This window comes from Monodelphis domestica, chromosome 4, assembly GCF_027887165.1.
Source record: "Monodelphis domestica isolate mMonDom1 chromosome 4, mMonDom1.pri, whole genome shotgun sequence".
Lineage (NCBI taxonomy): Eukaryota > Metazoa > Chordata > Mammalia > Didelphimorphia > Didelphidae > Monodelphis > Monodelphis domestica.
This window is the reverse complement of record NC_077230.1, coordinates 165480371-165499210: the sequence shown is the minus strand read 5'-3', so window position 1 is coordinate 165499210 and position 18840 is coordinate 165480371. Positions and strand designations below refer to the sequence as shown.

At 34.9% G+C, this 18840-nt stretch overlaps 2 protein-coding genes across 9 annotated transcripts in view; one reads left to right on the top strand and one right to left on the bottom strand.

Annotated features, from left to right (window-relative positions):
- CD302 (CD302 molecule) overlaps window positions 1-10379 on the top strand; it is an 86635-nt gene extending 76256 nt beyond the window's left edge. The window contains exon 6 of the mRNA XM_056793942.1: window positions 7657-10379. Within this exon, the coding sequence (XP_056649920.1) occupies window positions 7657-7853 (197 nt within the window). The 3' untranslated portion in view covers window positions 7854-10379. The remainder of the gene's footprint in view (window positions 1-7656) is intronic.
- Window positions 10380-11813: 1434 nt separating this feature from the next.
- Window positions 11814-18840, bottom strand: part of MARCHF7 (membrane associated ring-CH-type finger 7) — a 48785-nt gene continuing 41758 nt past the window's right edge. For 7 of the 8 annotated variants that reach the window (XM_007494238.3, XM_056793939.1, XM_056793941.1 and 4 more), the window contains 3 exons: window positions 17414-17527; window positions 15094-15142; window positions 11814-12694 (listed from right to left, as the gene is read on the bottom strand). In XM_007494238.3, coding sequence (XP_007494300.1) covers window positions 12636-12694; window positions 15094-15142; window positions 17414-17527 — 222 coding nt within the window. In that variant the 3' untranslated portion in view covers window positions 11814-12635. The remainder of the gene's footprint in view (window positions 12695-15093; window positions 15143-17413; window positions 17528-18840) is intronic. The other variant, XM_007494237.3, reaches the window with a different exon arrangement.

The window sequence follows — 18840 nt, the reverse complement described above, 5'->3', positions numbered from 1 at the left end:
TCATTTTACCCCCTTTGTCTTTTAACCAGTCAGATGGGTATGAGATGATACATCAGAATTGTTTTGGTTTGAATTTTCCTAATAAGTAGTGATTTAGAGCATGTTTTGAATGTACCTATATGTGACTTTGATTTCTTCATCTGAAAACAGCCTGTTCATATCTTTTGCCCATTTATCAATTGGGGGATAGCTCTTATTCCCATAAATTTGACAATTTTTTCTATTTTATGTGACCTCTGTCTAGAGACTGTCTCTAATCAGAGCTTTTTTATATAGAGACTTTTCCTCAACCAAGAGCTTCCCTTCTTATCCTCCTTCAATTTTACTCATGCAAGAACTTTTAACTTCATATAATCTAAACTATATTTTATCTTTGTAACCATTTTTATCTCTTATTTCATTATGAACTCTTCCTCTAGCCATAGCTGTGAAAGATACCTGGTCTACTTTACTAATTTTAATGGTATGTCCTTTCCTAGATTACAGCTTATTGTAGAATATGGTTTTAAATTTTTTTAAAAGTTGGCCTAAACTTAATTTCTGCTTACCTGCTTTTCAGCTTTCCCAACAGTTCTTGTCAAATAGGGAATACTTTGCCACGTAATTTATGTTCTCAAATTGGTTGACCACCAGATTATTGAGTTCATTTGTTTCTCATCCTCTCCCTAAACTGTTTCACTGATATAGTTTTTCTTTACTAATTATTTAAAATATAATTCAAGATCTGAAAAAACTATTCCCTCTTCATTCCTACTTCTAAAAATAAATTTAAAAGTAATTTCCCTTGAGGTTACAGATCTTTTGTCTGCCTATTGAATTTTATCACTTTGTATAGTTCTATAAAGTACCCTTGATACATATTTTCTCATAAGGAAGGCAATATGGACATCTTTGTCTTTCAGCTTTTGTCACTTTGATTTCTTTACTGCACAATCTTGGAATGTTGATTAGATTGATACAACACTCAAAATATTTCATCAAATTTTATTTGGTGGCTTTAAGAGAAGATTCAAATTTATCCAATAAAAACTATTTTTCTCTGTAAGCATAACTAAAATCCTTTCCACTTCTTTTAATGTTTTATGATTTCTTTTAAATTCAAGAAAAATAAATTTTTGTTTTTGCCTTTTTCTGACATATTTGTACTTTTTTTTTTGCATACTTTCTGCTTACATGTGTTTGCATCACGATTCCTATAAAATTCTTGAAGGCAGCTAAGTGGTTCAATGGACCAAGAAACAATCTTAGAGACCAGAGGTTCTGGGTTCAAATCTGATCTCAAACACTTCCAGCTTTGTGATCCTGGACAAGTCAATAAACCCCATTGCCCAGCTCTTCTCACTCTCCTTCTTTGGAACCAAAACACAGTTTAATGTTTTAAAAAAATAAAGATTCCTATAAAACTCTTGTAGACTCAGAATGTTGAGTAATGTCAGTGACTCTCAATTTCTAATCACTTTTCTTCCTTCAAAATTCCATCATTGATACATTCTTCGTACTTGGCTACATCATCTCCTTCCTTTGTTCCACCAAAGTTTATCATCATTCATCTTAAGAATTTTTGCCATGAGATCATCAGACTCTAGAGCCCTTTTTTCAACAGCCTGAACATGTACTTCACTTCTTGTATGGCTGTATGTGCTACTAAATCCAGTGTTGGAGAGAAATGAGGGGTTTTGGTTTGGTTTGAATGCAGAATAGAAGCCAGGAGACAGAAAACATGTAAAAATGTTGCAGAAGGATGGGTAGGAGTGCAAGATTTCTGTAGAAATAGGAAGGGATAGGATCTAGGAAGAGCAAAGAATGTTTCCCTTGTGAGCACAGAATTTTAAGGGGACCCATGCTTGAGCCAGTGCAGGCAACTCTAGAAGGAAATATTCTGTATTTTCTCATCAAGCACACAACAGTGTTGCCATTTATGTCAATTGAGATGAAGTCATTGTATGATCAAAAGTCATTGTATGATCAATATCCCAATAGGAACTGCCAAATTGCTGCTGTGTGCATCTTTGCCAAAATTGGCTCTGTGTTTTGAATGCACTGGATATATCCTCTGATGGGGATTTTGATGTGGTCACTGCTGGAACACATTAGGCTCGGAATCAAAACAGTGTTCTTTGGGATCATGACCAATTTAACGAACCTACTAGGAAAGGTTCTAAATAATTCTATTTTGATGTGTTCAAAGTATGGAAGAACAGAGAGGCCTAAAGTGAGTGAAGTACAACAGAAAGAGTGAAGTTATATGTAAAATATATATTCCTCTTCCTGCTTCCCTCTAACGAGATGTTGGCAGGAAAGCTTAGGAAGCTCTGATGAAGAAGACGGATGTTTTGGTCTCCATTCCAAAAGTGAGAATTAAATGCATGGAAGCATACCCTCTATTTGGGAACTCACTCACCCATTGTGTTTTGCAGACTTCTTTATTCAGAACAACAACAACAAAAACAACAAATATATATATGTTTATATGTGTATGTATATATATATATATATATATATATATATATATATATATATACATAGTGTTAATTTATACAATTGTTGCTCTAATTACTTTGGGAAGAATTCACATCCTATTCTATTTCTTGTTCAAGAATGCTTTAGAAGCAAAGGAGCAGTTATCAAGGCAATGGAATCATGCTTTTCATCTTTAAAGTTGTCTATACTGACTGAGAACTCACCATGTAAACCTGAAAGGAAACCAACCCAGGCAAACTACCTATTGAGATTTCCTATTGCATTAATGTCCCTGGACAGAGAGGTAGCCTCAAATAGTATGTGGTAATAATTATGACATCCTTTCAGTCAAACCCCAATTGGAATAGAACCTTGTGATTTAAACACTATGGGAAATAAATTATTTAGGGGACTTGGATCCCAGGAACTCTAGTGGTGGGACATAGAAGTCACGGTCATGTGGTGTGCCTGACAACTGGATGCCTGGGGCTCTGTGTGGCAGAGCCAGCTCAATGTTACCAAAGAAGGGGAGATGGTATAATGTTTGAAAGTCATTGACCAAGGAAAGGGACAAGGAGCAACAGTGGTTAAAAATTGAGGGCAGATATTACTGATGATCTTCTGCCTCCAAGGCAGAAGGTAAGTTGTTTTTTTTTAATAAATTAAATTTTAAAAATAAATAAATTTTAGAATTTTTTTTTTTAAGAAAAATTGAGGACGGAGCCTTCTTTGCTCCTGTACCTATCTCTGGGTTTGCATTTCTCTCTGAACTTTTCCCTATCTTATCTGAAAATCTCTGGCAAGCCAGGGCTTAATCCAGCTAAATGGAGAATCCAATCTATCCCTAATGTTAGAAAGGCTGAGACCCATCTTTCTCTATATATATTTTCCCTCTCTTTTTACAAATAAATGTTTATCAATCTAGTAATAAGCCTCCATATTAATTTTTATTTATAACAACACCTTTGTAGTTTGTCCTCCATACAAAATGTAACATGAATAAAGATCCATTGATCCTTAGCATTTTATATTTCAGTTTTCTCTTTTAATCTTTATGTTAGCATTTGCCATGTCCTTGCGACTCCTTTTCCTTTTGTCTTCCCAAAACAGTTCTTTAAAGAACATCATCTGTAATTTCTTCTTCTTTACCAGTCATCTCAATGCCATTCTGTCCTTCCCTCTTTGAAGGCTCTTTGGTTCTTCCAACTTGTTTCAAGAGCTAAACTGCTTTTGCCCTTCCTTTATTTCACTTTTAGAATTTGGATTCCATCCACATTAGGTCTAGTTCCTCCTTCCATTATTTTATCTACTGACTCTTCCTCATCTTTTTCTCTTCTAGAGACCAGACAAAGCTATTTTGAAAAAAGTCCTTTTGCTCAGCAAGAGGTCTTTTATCCCACCTTTTTACTTGTTTTAGCTTTTCATCTCCTTTTTCCTTTTCCTCCCACCTCAACTTCAACTTCTTCTTTATCTCCTTTCTTCCATCTGCTCCTGGAAACCTGTTGCTCTCTTCCTCATCTTGGGGCCTCAGAAGACCTCCTTACAGTTTGTTGGGCAAGTGTTTCCAACATCATTGTTCTTCTTGAACTTTTTTCCTAGAACAAGGTCTGTACATATGACACATTGTTAGACAATTTGAATACAAGTGACCTTTTTATTTAAAGAAAGTTACAGAGTTCCCTTTTATATGGGAGGTAGTTGTGTTTTTGATATTGACGACCTACTAGCTTCCTTATTTCCTGATGGCTTGATTTGCTACACTGAATATTCATATGATCATAGATTTATTACTGGATGGAATCTCAGATGATTTAATCCAACCCCTCATTTTATAGATGTGAAAAATGGGGACTAGAAAAGTTAGGTGACTGATCTAAGGTCAATGTGCCGAAGTTGAGATTTGAACCCAGAAGATGGCGTGTAAGATCCCTTCTGCCTGTAAACAGATGATCTCTTGTCCTTGTGACTCCAAATCTGGTAGACTTCCCAGTCATCCCTTGTGTCTCCTTCCCCTCTCAAATCATTCACAGCACAAATCCCAGGGAGGTGGGATGGGCATTAGGATTTCCATCTGACAGTTGAAGAATAAGTGACTGAGGAGAGGGCAACCACCACACAAGAAATGGCTTGGATGAAACCAGCCTTCAGGTCTGCAAGTGTACAAATCCAGGACTCTTTCTTTAGTCATACTACCCTGTACTGTCCTGCAAGACTGAATTTAAATTCAATTAGAGGGACATTTATTAAGTGGTCATTATGTCAATAGCATTACCACCAAGCCCTGCTTTGCACTTTCAGTGGATATAGATGCCTCCCCTTATGTTAAGGGAAAAATTTGAGGCCCAGATATAGCTAAAAATGGAAAGATGGCGGGTGACTCAAAATGGTCCTTATTTTTATCCCATCAGGACCGTGCTAGTACATTTCATGCTAGCAAAGGGCAACTCTACTTTTTCTGGCCCCGCCTGTCCCTGCCTTTTCCTCAGGAGCATCCACTGCTACATCAACAGATTTGTCTCCTGGGGGAGTTCAGCCCTCGCCTTCCATAGCCTTTGCCTAGGGTAAAATAAGAGAGGACAGAGTCATAAGTCCAATAAACTGCTGACATAAGCATGCCACAAAGGGAAGCTTTGCCTATTTTTTCTCATTTCTATTTTTCTGTTTCAATGGATCTGTGGTCTCCATTCATAAAGGGGCAGGTGCAAAGGTATCCAGAGCTTCTCATCCTATGCAGCTCTAGCTGTGGTCCTCCAAAAGGAGGCCACCCAATGAGCTGAAAGCTTTTCTTTAGGTAGTAAACAAATGAGTTTGGAAGGCATACTAAGGCTAACTGCTCTATAGTTCTAGCCAGTGAATTGAATGGAACTCCTTTAATGAAACGGATTCCTAATTAAGAAAATCTCTACCAACCCCAATGGAACATTTCAAAAACATCTGGATCAATTTAAAAGAATTGTCTCTGAAAACTTGTAAAGAATCCCTTTAGAAATTTCATTGCTTAAAAAATTAATAAAATTAAAAACCTCCTGTTTATTACAGTGGTAATTGCATTAGACCACATTAGTATGATTTTTAAAAACCACTCCCCCAAGCTGCTTAAATCTTTCATTAAACCATTTTGGCATTAACCAGTGATCCCTATGGAAGGCCCAGGAGCCGCTCAAAAATATCTTTCTCTATATATATTTTCCCTCTCTTTTTACAAATAAATGTTTATCAATCTAGTAATAAGCCTCCATATTAATTTTTATTTATAACAACACCTTTGCAGTTTGTCCTCCATACAAAATGTAACATGAATAAAGATCCATTGATCCAAAGATGATGTAGGTCCAACCACTTCATTTTTACATATTGGAAACTGAGGACCAAACAGGTTAAGTAATTTGTGTGAGAGCATGCCAGCAACGGTGCCCCACTCCAAACTCGGGGCTTCTGACTTCAAATTCAATGCTCTTTGTAGGATGACAGGTTTCTCCCTGTAGTCTCCTATTACCACCACAGCTTGGCCATTACTGGCATGAAATTATGAGCCCGGAAAACCATTTGAAAAATATAAAATATTCGTGTTGTTATCATCATGCAAAAATAAGCGTATATATACAAGAAAGCTCTAGACGGTAAGCAGCCAGACATCTTCCCATCTATGCCTTTGGGTCTTTTACTGTCATTTACGATTCTTAGTCTTGACTGATCCCCCCTTAACTCACAAGCAATCCTGTCCTCTTATATTTAGCTAGTTGAATTACTTCACCCAAAGATGGGGCACTTAAAGAGTTTGCAAAGGAAAGAATTGCATGCTTGCACATTTTGACAAAACTTTTTGAATATAAAGCTGCATGAAGCCATCTATAAAGAATCCAGAGAAACCAAAGACTTTCTTATATGACCCTTGAAAACTGTGGATCTTTTCCCCCAGCTAAGAAACAAATAATACTTAAAATGTAATAACTGACATTTATATGGTACTTCCTAGGCGCCAGGCACTGCTCTGAGCACTTTAATCCCAGTAACCCGGGGAGGCGTGCTATTATTTTCATTTTGCAGATAGGAAGACTGAGGTAAACAGGTTAAAGGAGGCTGCCCAGGGTCACAGAGCTAGCTAGTGTCAGGTGGGCCTGGAACTGAGGTCTTCCCGACCTCAGGCCCTGAATCTTAGAGGTGGCCCAAGTTGAAGGAAGGCTAAGACTGAGCAAAAGATCAATATGTCATGCTTTATTTCACATGGATAAATGTATTACAAAAATTTGTAATTCTACATGACATCATTTGGCCATTTAAGAGACTGGCAGAAGCTGAGCATGGTAGTCATCAGCATAAATGGAATAATAATTTCATTCACTTAGTTCAGTGGCAGTCTCTGAAAGCAAATGTCCCAGAGAAAAATGGAAAAGGAATATTGGGGTTATGTAACCTAGAGGTCATTGGGAAGGACAGGAAAGAAAACGGGCCGGTCATAGGCCAAGAGCAAAAGGAGCTAGGTGGCAGCCCGCCTTCTGCTGGTGTCCTTGTGCGGACGAATGGGCAGCCTCCGGCACTTCTGCCAAACTCTTTGTGGTGAATGATGGGAGGACGTGGACAAGCCTTTCAGGATGGGCAGGCACAGAGGGACGGTAGCCTGCCGTTATTGCAGGGAACACACAGACCCATGAGACCATAGATTCCATGGGTGTTGGATGATTTAGATGGCTTTAGAACTCAATTAATCCAGGCGTATTTATTAAGGAACTCAAAGGAAAAAACAAAGGAGCAATTCATGATGTAAATAAGCTTACATCCTGTCAGAGTGGATAACAAAGTGCATAAAAGGTAATTTTGGGAGAAGTGAAAAAGCCCTCCTATAGCAGAGCTGAGCTTTGAAGGAAAACTAGGGATTCCGAGAGGTGGAGGAGGGGGTACATCCCAAGAAGTTTCTGCTTGGCAGGCCCGCTGGGTACAAGAAAAAAGAGCAATGTATTATGAGGCTGAAAAGGTGGGCTGGAGTCCTTAAAAAGGGCTTTAAATGCCAAGACATTTGTCTTTGATTCCAGAAGGAACAGGGAGCCACTGAGGTTTCTTAAGCATGGCCAGACCTATGCTTCGGGAAAATTACTAGAAAGATAAAATTTAGCTGGGATTCCTAATACCAACATTTCCACACTTTGCAACTTGTACAGTTTGGTCTCTAACATAGATTTTCTTTCTTCTCCTTTACAGATAACCATATTTTAATAACAGCATTGGTGATTGCCAGCACCACAATCCTGACAATTACAGGAGTCATCGTTTGGTTCCTATACAAAAGAAATCTAACTTCTGGCCTTACAAATACAGCTTACACAACAGCACCTCAACTTTCTTATAATGATGACTGTGTTTTAGTAGATGCAGAAGAAAATGAATATGTTGCTTAATTTCCAGAGATGGGCGGGGGAGGATACATATATCTCTCTATATGTATCTCAAAAGCAGTATTTTGAATAGCAATCCAAACGTAAGCTCCTAAGGGAATAAGGTGTGTTTTTTTTTAATTACAAAACCATTTTCCTAGGAGCTAAAAACATTTCTGCTTATTGTCAGGTCTATTAGAAACATTACAAATAAAAAAAAAAATAGAGCTTCAAAATAAAGGTATAGGGTAGAATCTGAAGAAATCATCTCATCCAAAGCCCACATTTTTCAGTTGAGGAAAATTAAAACAGATGATGTGATGACCAAAAGCCAGTTACTCGTTTGAAAAGGAAAATACTTAAGTTATATGCATATCTAAAGCAACTGCAGATTATAAACATTAAATATTATTATAAAAATGAATTTTAAAAATACATAAACTTCTTATATCCAAATACATGCTTTCCATGGCACCTATTTATAGATCTCCTATGTACAATACACTTCTGTGACAACACACTATAGGTAGTATCAGAGCTGAGATTTGAACCCAAGATCTGACTCCTGTTCTTTCCACTAGGTTTAGATGACAAAACAGGCAAAGAAATTGGTCTCATCACTTACAGATTACTTTTTCTTTCTGCACTCACTTTATTTACAAGGCATGAAGATTATGTGTGACTCACATGATGGAAACTCATGCCCAGATAGCCCAGGTAAGAAAGTCAGAATTTGCAATCAGAAGCCATCTTTAAATCCAGTACTTGGCCCTGCATAACATTTAGCTGTTTCTAAAAATCAAAGAGCAAAAATATACTACCATTCTGAATAAAAGAATAATGGTTGCAGTGGAAATTCCAAAAGAAAATTAAGTAATCTCAGCATTAACTAGTGATTAGCTTTCCAAGGTGTCTACCATGAGGGGTGCCATGATCCCATCATAAACAGGACAAACACTTAAGTCAGGTTTGATTTGTGGACTGTACAGGGCACTTTTAAGTTGCTGAGCCTAAAACAGCAAGGATACTGTAGAACTTGGCAACTGTGGGCACACCCATGTTTTCATATGAAAATATATATGCCTTGCCAGCAGAGTGACTTGTGTGGTCCCCAGACACCCACTTGGCAGGAGCTCTTCCTAGGTGGGTCTTTCTGGCCTCAAAGGAAAGTGCATTAAAGGAGGCAGGGGCCAATGAGGTCCTGGGGCCAGTGCAGTTGCCTTTTAGGAAAACGAATCCTTGCTTTGGGGAAACTGAAATCCTGGTCGTATCACACATGCTGGAACTTTTGGTATTCTTTATGAAATACATAAACCCCACTTACTCATACCATTGTTTACTGCATCTGTAGAAGCTAACATTTACAATGTAAACTTAGCCTATTAAATTGAGGAAATTAAGCATTTATAGAATAAGCCCAAGATTGTGACAAGTAGTCCTGACAATTCCCTTTTGACTTAAGATTTACAGAATGTTAGCATGAGAAAACTTAAAAGATTTAGGCTCAAGCCCTTCAATTTTTACAGATGAACTGAAACCCTAAATGACTTTCTCAGGCACAAGTTAGTGGGAGAATATTGCACAAAAATATTACTTCGTATTTCATTCTGGTGAAGCCACTTAGCTTTCCTGATGACTGCTAGGGAATCCCTCCCATTCCCCTTCTTTTGGTACATGTATAAAGCCTGCAGAAATGTGAAGGGGAAGATTGGGCTATTGACATGGCCTATGCCATGGGGGCTTGTCCTCTTCTTCCACTTCTTCCAATATGGCTTGTTGATGGCGTCAAGGGGAAAACCAGAGGAAAGAAAAACCTGATCCTGCAGCTTCAAAACACATGCTTGAACCCAGCCTTGCTTAAGGCTGCACAATCAGAACCTATGCCTCAAAATGAGGGTTGCTAACCTGGGGTCTATGAATTTGCAAAAAATTTACTATTTATTTAGTTCCTTTGCAGACTGAAAATTTAGCTGTATTTTTTTCTTGAATTCAACAATGAATCTGTGCAATGGAGTCACACAAACCATTCTCTATGCTCAGAAATGTGTTATCTCAGTCTCCCAGAATTCATGCCTTCCTTTCCAATTTCAAGTGAGGTGGCAAATAAATCACATGATGTTATAGGAAGGGACCTAGAAACTCCTCTGGTCTAATCCCCTTTATAAAATTTTGTTGTTCAATCATTTCAAGTCTACTCTGACTCCTTTTGGGGTCTTCTTGGCAGATACAGGAGTCACTTACCATTTCCTTCTACAGCTCAATTTATACATAAGGAAAAGTTAAATGCAGAGGCTAAGTGACTTATCTAAAATACAGGTACTTAAAATGGCACTAAAATTCAAACTCAGGTCCTTTTGACTAAAAATTCAACACTTTCTATGTACCATTATGCTTTCCCTAACTTCTCTGTGTATGTAGTCCCATCCTCCTCAACAGTCAAGCCTTTTAGGAAAACTAAAATCCTGGTTTTGGATGACACATCCATAAGTTAACATTTTGTGATACCAGAAATAAAAATAAAATCAAATAAACTTAATTTTAAAAGGAAAAGGTTTTTAACCTGAGATGCATGAACTTTATATTCTTATTCCCGATTCCTTTGCATTGCTATATATTTAATGCATTTAAAAAAACAAACACTTTGAAAAGATAATACAGACTTCACCAGAATGTAGGCAGGGTTCATAACATATAAAACTTAAGAACCCGTTACATGGATTCCAAACATAGTGCACTGGAAAGACCCTTCAGATTCTGAAAATTAGTGAACTAGGATGTAATGGAGAAAAATGGATTTTCAAGATGGGACTGAAAATTAAAAAGGTTTTTCTGCTTAACATATATTTATGCTTACTTTATGTAGTAGCTACATGAGCTCCATTACAACATGGGGAAGCACGAGTATGTCAATATCATTCATGGGAAATGCAGAGATAAAGATTTGCAACCTTTCTTACTCTTCCCTACTTTGGAGGGTATAAAAGGGAAATGGGAAAGAGAAAAGAAATGCTTCATTAACAAACTGAAAATCAAGTACACATGTTTGTGAAATATCAAGAGTATAGTTATTAAAAATTGTATCCTTAAGTTAATATTATATATTTACTTCAAAGCTAGACAAAAAAGTGAAGAGATAGGCAAATCAGGTTTTGTGTGAAATAAGTTGCCTTAATTTAATAAATTTAAACTCTTTTCAAATGTTTTTTGAAAACTGATGGAAAATTATAGGATACAAGGTAAATGTAGAAATACATACTTAAACATAAGGAAGAAAAGATGTCATTTATACCATCACCTTGATTCAAATGGAGGACAATACATTCTTAAAGTATCCTCATCAGAGGGAGCAATTGGTTGGCTGCCACTGTGTTGCACAGTAGCCTACCAAGAACTTAGGTAAGACAATTAAACGAATAACCTTCAAAATTCAGCCTTTCTTTCCCTGGCACAGAGATACAGTAGATGAAAATATTCCGAGAGACTTGTAGTATAAATAGTTTTGTAGAAGGAAACAATCTTAGCACTTGAATAACAAAAGCCATGTCTCAAAAGTCTTACTATAGTTTCAGTTATTGTAGCGTCATGACAAGTTTAAGCTGTTAAAACTGAAAATCAAAATGTTGGGGGCAGCTGGGTGGCTCAGTGGAATATTGAGAGCCAGGCCCAGAGATGGGAGGTCCTGGGTTCAAATCTGACCTCAGACACTTCCTAGCTGTGTAACCCTGGGCAAGTCACTTAATCCCCACTGCCTAGCCCTTACTGCTCTTCTGCCTGGGAACCAATACCCAGTATTGATTACAAGACGGAAGGTAAGGGTTAAAAAAAAAAATGTAAAATCACACATATCCTGTATTTCAAGATTATGTTCAGGTCAGGCCTACATTAGGAACCAAAATGGGTAAAATGATTCCGTTTCTCTTAAAATAATATAAAAACTACTAAATGTATGAAACCCAAAAGCTTAAGAAAAGATGACAAATTTAATTTATATTTACATCATATTTATTTGTAAAGAATGACAACACTAAAAAACACATTGATAACCAGTGTTTTTAATTATGAATGTGGGAGCTAAAAAACTTTAATTAACAGCTTAAGATTGCAATAATTTTGGTAAGTTGCATTTTTGCAGAGAATTCTGAAATAAAAATTTAGAGTTGTAATATTCCTGAATGGAATATCTGCATATCACATACAATTTGATTTTCAAATCAATACATAATAATTCCATCATTTATTTAAACATTTAAGTCCTTGTAATCTTTTATTGCTGTTTAAGTGAATTAACAGTTCAAATTTCTTTTAGAAACCTAATACTACAGCTTTTCAAAAAGTTCCACTCACTTCCATTTTTTAAACACTGGAATTGATTATCAAAAAGAGACTGCAACTTAAGGAAGTTTAAAAAGAAAATATCATCCTGCATTGCTTCCCGCCCCCCCCTCCCATCTTCGAAAAGATCCAATCTCTTCACTAATATGGGATTAAATTGAAATTGAATAGTCTTTCATAAATATAATCCGACTACAGTAATCAGAACACAAAATGAAGGGAGGGGAATTAAATACTTGAAACAAAGCTAATACTGTCCCACTCACCTCAAGGGAAAAATCAACATGAACTTGCCAGTTTGTGAACATATTAGGTTCTCTCTCACTGGCTATGTTTCAAGGTGTAGCAGTGTAGTCTGAAGCCAGCAACAACTCAAAAGTAGTAATATTCAATGTACTTTTAATAAGCATCCCCTCCCCCCAATTAATTGAGACTTTATATCAATTGTTTGCAGCTCTTTCATTTCATATGATGTTAGGCCATGTCAAATGCTCTGTTGTGGTCTCCATCTTCTTCAGATTCATCCTCAGAGGCTGTTGAAAGAACAATAATAGGTTCAAAAAATGACCAAGATATTCATTTCAGATCAAAATGTGGTAAAAAAAAAAAACCCTGCCAAAATGAGATTCAAGGACATCAACTTAAACTTGATATAGAATCTAATCTATTACAACTATAAGGAAAAGGCACCTAACAAGAATGGAGGCATATAGGTTGGAGTAACTTATTAGTTTGCAGATACTCACAAATTTAAATTCACTGAAGTCATCACTATAAACACAACCTGAGTTCAACTGTCTTTTCTTTAACAAGATAGGACCGCTTTTGTTGGAACTATTCTATACCACATCTGTTTCTATTTCATTGATAGAAATGTAAGAGTACCTAAAATCCACATGATTTTTGCAAGAAGCAACAAGATAGTTACTATGAGAACAGATAATATAAAGCTGTCCTAGGATTTCTTTAGGAAGTTGAATGAATCAGCCAAGAGAGTTAGAAAAACTTTTAGATACAATTCTGACACAAATCAGCTATGTGATCACAGGAGAAAAGCTGCAACCGTTTCCAAGGTCAGTTTCCTTAATTACAAATAAGAATGTTTACACTAATTACCTAAGAGAGTTCTGAGGAAAAGTGAACTGCCAATCTTAAAGCACTATGGATTACTCTTAAAGAGTCTGTAGATTGGATTGGATTATAATTATTGGGGGGTGGGGGAGGGGGGTGGTGAAGAACACTGCCAATTACAAATGATCACCCAATTTTCATGGGGAAAAAAACTTCACTGAATTTTTTTTTTAAACCTTTACCTTCCATCTTAGAATCAATATTTTGGATTGGTTCTAAGGCAGAGAAGTGCTATGGTCTAGGCAATGGGAGTTAAGTGACTTGCCCAGGATCACACAGCCAGGAAGTGTCTGAAGCCAGATGTGAACCCAGGACCTCCTGTCTCTAGGCCTGGCTCTCAATCCACTGAACCACCTAGCTGTCCCCGCTGTGTATTATTTTTAATAAAGATTAACATTGAGAGAGAGAGAGAGAGAGAGAGAGAGAGAGAGAGAGAGAGAGAGAGAAATGAGGAGGGGTGAGGGGGGTGTCCATCCCACCCCTCAAATTGCACTGCACTCCACAGGAATTTGTAATTCTAAGTGTGCCAATCTCAGCTGTGAGACTACTATTTGTAGCTCTAAATTGACACAGAAATGTCTTTTATGGATGTAAATACTACGTGACTACTCTAAATATAACCAGCTCTGTAAGGAAGGAAAACTCAATGTTTACCTAACAACAGAAAGTTCTTTTCCCAACTTTGATTCTTAAAGGAAGTTAAGCTAGCAAATAAAATTTCCACTTTTATACCATTTTTCCCCCTTGTAACTGTTAAAGTGGATGAATTTGGGGACATATACAGAAAGAAAAAAAATCTCTAAATGGCAGATACTAAATGGAACCGGAAGTAAAATAAAAATTAAAAAAATTAGGTCTTGAGGACATAAAAAAAACCTATCAGTTCAAAAGCCAAACAAAATAAAAAATACATATATGGAATAATATACTAAAATCTCATTAAGTAACTAAGAAAATAGTCACTCCTGAATTTGAACTTTGAAGCTCTTATTCATTACCTATTCAAATGAATCCCCAATAAACTCTTCTGGAACTATACTGTCTTCATTAAAATTGTTAAAAACATAATTTCAAAAATAAATACTGAATATATATAATTTTTGTCAATTCTTAAAAATAGGGATCTGCTAAAATTCAGATTATTAAAATGGTCTTAAGTATTTATTTCCTAAAAAAATGTTTTAAGGGTTATGAAACCCTCCCTAGAGACAAGAATAATATGCTATGGTTGCAAATACTACATAATTTTAATAAGTAAAAAGAAGCAACTAAATAACAGAGGGGTGGCTTTTTTGATTGTTTTGGTGGACAGCAGAGAGACACATGGAAAAGCACAGTTTAAAGACACATTGGAAACTTTCATATGGATGATAAATTACTGTTTATATCTCAAGGCTTATAGTATATCTTAGAATGCTGTCACATTTAGAATAATTACATAAATTGAAGAAATGTTTAACTTTAAAAATTAATGACATTAATCCCACTTAGAGATGAAACCGATCAATTTATTTGCAATTTTGTTCCATTAATGCTTTCATTGAATGAATATGTCCAATGACCTTGAATATCACTCCCCCATTAAAATTTTTTTTCTCAAAAATTCAAGTTTCTCTGAATCTATCCCCTCCCCCCACAATAACTTTTGTTACCAATAAGGCTATCACAGCCAGTCAAAATGACAATAAAAAGCTAATATAGCACATGCCTTCAAAAAAGAGGAACACTGGTAAGTTTTGTTCAGTGGGTTTAATTTGCAAAAATAAATTCAACAAGTCTGGGATGGGGAAATGTCACCTACTTTCAAGATCTTCCATATGTGCCTGAAGAGTTCTTGCAAGGTTAATAAACTAGAAACAATGCAGAAAGAAATACAGTAGTTTAAATGTTGTATATGGATCTACAGAATAATTATAGGTGGATCAACACAAAGTAAAAATATAATTTTAAGCCCTTAAAAATCTAGAAAATTAGGGCTTTCTCCAAAAATCAATTAAAACACATAATTTAAGGGGAGCAATTGAAATACGTGCACGTTTATACATGCTATTAACAACAGTCTACTTCTGCAGGAAAGTTTTTACTTAATACTATTTGCTGCTTTAATTGTTTTGCAAAGGAAACATGGCCACAATAATCTCTTAAAGAACAGAATTACATTATTTAATCTAACATTCCTCAATCTTTGCACTGAAGCAAATTCAAGATACTCCAATGTTGAAAATTCTATAACCTGAAGCCTAAATTTCAGTTTAGAGGTAATATCCAAAAAGAAAAGTGAAATTTCACATTACAAATAAAAACAAAAATTTTCTAAATTGATGTAGTAGCCTAAGAAAATTGAGGTTTCAAACTCAATTCGACACTAAAAACCATATTGGTTTTGAAAACCTTCACAATCCCAATTATGTACGTAGTAGGGTAAGGAATAGATTTCAATGATCAAATACCATAAATCCATTAGCAATTTTGTTTATAGAAGAAAAGCTATTTAATAATTTGGTAAGATTAAGAGTTGTTTACAAATTTCATGATTTGTAAAGAACATTTTTAGCTATTTTTCTATGACATCTTAATAAATTTCTTAATACTGCTTCTCTCTTTTATTCACCAAAAGATGGGTATAATATCAAGGGCTGACTTAAGGTATATACATAAAATGATCTGACCATTTTCACAACAAGCACTAAATTCCTCCAGTGACAGATCTACTTCCATTTGCTTTGTGCATTTCAATTCATTATTCGGTTATGATACTTCCTAATTTTCTGAAACATTGCAAAATCAATATAAAACCATAAATTATAGCCCACTTTAGGGAGCTTTCCTAGTTTGTTTTATGTAACGAGTAAAATGAAAACAAATTATCCAAATCTAGTGGATTATTATACATCTGAATTATTCTGCTAAATGATGTTAGAAACAATCTAATCTTTGCTAAGCACATAAATTGTATTTTATATGTTCTTAAAAAAACTGCTCTAACAATTATTGCATAAAGTATTTATCATAGTGGTTCACCATCATACCAAAGGAACTCTTGGTCTTGCTCTATTTTTTTTATTGCATGTCACCCTTAAGGATATGTTTATATTAGTTAGCTTTTAGGTTTATGTGTTTCTAAGCTTCTAACCAAAAACTCCAGTTTTACAGTTGCAAAAAAAAAAAAAAAGAAAGATATGCTACACAAGGCTAATAGGAGCAATGGTTCAAAACAAAGCTTTAAAAAAATATTAAACTAGTTTAAGAACTTTTATTAAAAGACAATGTTTAAAAAAAGAATAACATTATTAAGCACATAAACTCACAGTCTGAAAAGAAATGATAGTGGGTCCTTATGAAAATCATGATACTAAATATGAAAATTAAAAATAAATGCATTTTGCTAGAATTTTTCCCTAGTAGTTTTACTAAAGTTTATTTCTAAATAATTATCTTTAGGTATAATCACCTGCATGACCTAAAATAGAGAAGGAGATGTTGGGTATATGAGAATCTGATTTAATAAAGAACTGAGAAACTTGAAACTTAGCACAATCCAATTTTAACCCTTTAAATTTTTCAATAAAAACAAAAACAACCTTCAACAACAAAGGATCAAAATGTTTCAATACAAATAGTATATATTTTAAATCTTTAGTTACATTAGAATTGATTTCTAGTGAGATCAAAAAAATTTTGAATAGTTTCAAAAGTAAAATAGAAATACGTTTTCTAAAAATACTTTTACATATAGTTCATAGATTTTGGAATTATATTTTGGATTTCTAGGTAACAAGAAGTTTTTGTTAAAAGATACATCCCTTCTCTCATATTACCAATTCTATCTATGTTGTTATCTTTCAAAATGAAATCATTCTCTATGTGAAGAAATATATATAATCTCCCCCATCTCTACCTTGAAAATGTTTAAGAATAGAATATTGGCCATTGGACAGGAAATAGTAAATTTCTTAAAATCTTAAGTAATTTTACTTTTAAAGCTTTGAAATGCCTACTACTAATAATATTTTTTAAATACTAGTTTCCCTTAAAACAATTTTTATAAACTATTTACTTCCCAAAGTTAAACTATTGATTTATTCCAACTGCTTTCCCATCCCCACTTCAGTATTACTTACTCGGACACGTGTGCTAGCTTCACTTGCAGTTCCCAGCATATCAGAAAAGCTTTGTTCACATAAATGCAACAACACAACTAGGTACAGACCCGAGCTGATAAATTCATACTCTGCCTTCAGTAGAAAGGAAAAAACACAAGACAAAAAAAATGAGAAACACAGAATCAAGATTTGGATAAACAGTGACTCAGTTCTCTGACAAACAGAAGAAAAGCACTCATATGTATTAGGTGTCCTAACAGGCAACAAAGCTTACACACTTTTATGTAATTGGAAAGGCCTTCTCATTTAAAACACCATGCTATTTGTTGTATGGGGAAAATGCTTACTTAGGCACCCTAACAGGAAAATAATAGGGAAAAAAAATAGCTGCTCTTTTTTTAGAAATAACTGATGAAACCTTTAAAAGACACTCTGACTTTTCAACAGGCTTTTTTGGTAAATAATTTATTTTTTTAAATTCTTTAAAATTATGTAATATAACTTTATTTGTTCATTTTCTATAAATCTCAGACTATTTAAAGAACTAATTAAAGAAATTTCTATTTGTCTCTCCTTAGCTATAACTTACATAATCTGCATGTCTTTCTTAAATAGCTGCAATTAGTACTAGTGGACTACTAATTTGATAGGTAGTATGATCCTAAATCAATATTTGTAATGTCAAAACCTATCTAATTTTGCCATATTTGAGACTATTTAATGCATCTAAGGTATAAATTGCATTATCAGCAACAGCTTTAGCAGTTTGCTGATAACAGGTTGTATAAAATCTGTAATCAATTCTAAAGTTAGTATCCCTCTAATAGTAATATCACTAAGAAGTTAATCATAGCACTGATATCAGTAATTCACACTGCCCAAGAAAATCAAGGCCAGAAAGATGGGCAGGTGATTATTACAAATAATTCCTGGCATTTAATAACTGCTGTAATTAAGACTACTGGTAAGCTATGGAGCAATATCCTTCTCATTCCATCAGGAAAGTTTTAAAGGGCCAAAAGCTTCAGAGTGGATGGGTAAAATTTTTACAGAAAAGAAAAAAGGCAGAAAAGAACATCTCATTCAAAAGCTACAGTTGATATGGGCAATCAATGATCAAATCTATTTATATAATTTTACTGCAACCCACATTCTCTGAAACAAAAGGTTTTCTTTTCTCTTAATACTTTTTTCATTGCTTTGAAAAGAGCAAGTAAACTGTTAAAAAAAGCTCTTAAGATACTAATATAAATCCTTGCTCAGGGAGCTTCACTATTAACATAGTATGTCAGAACACTTTTCTGCAAAAATAGAATGTTTTAGGACAAAGGGTTAAATTAAAAAGGAATAGTAAATAGCAGGGAAAGATTGTAAGTAATCATTTATATTGTAATAACTTACAATGGAGATATTATGGAGCTATGTAAGAGACAGTTCTTTTGGGC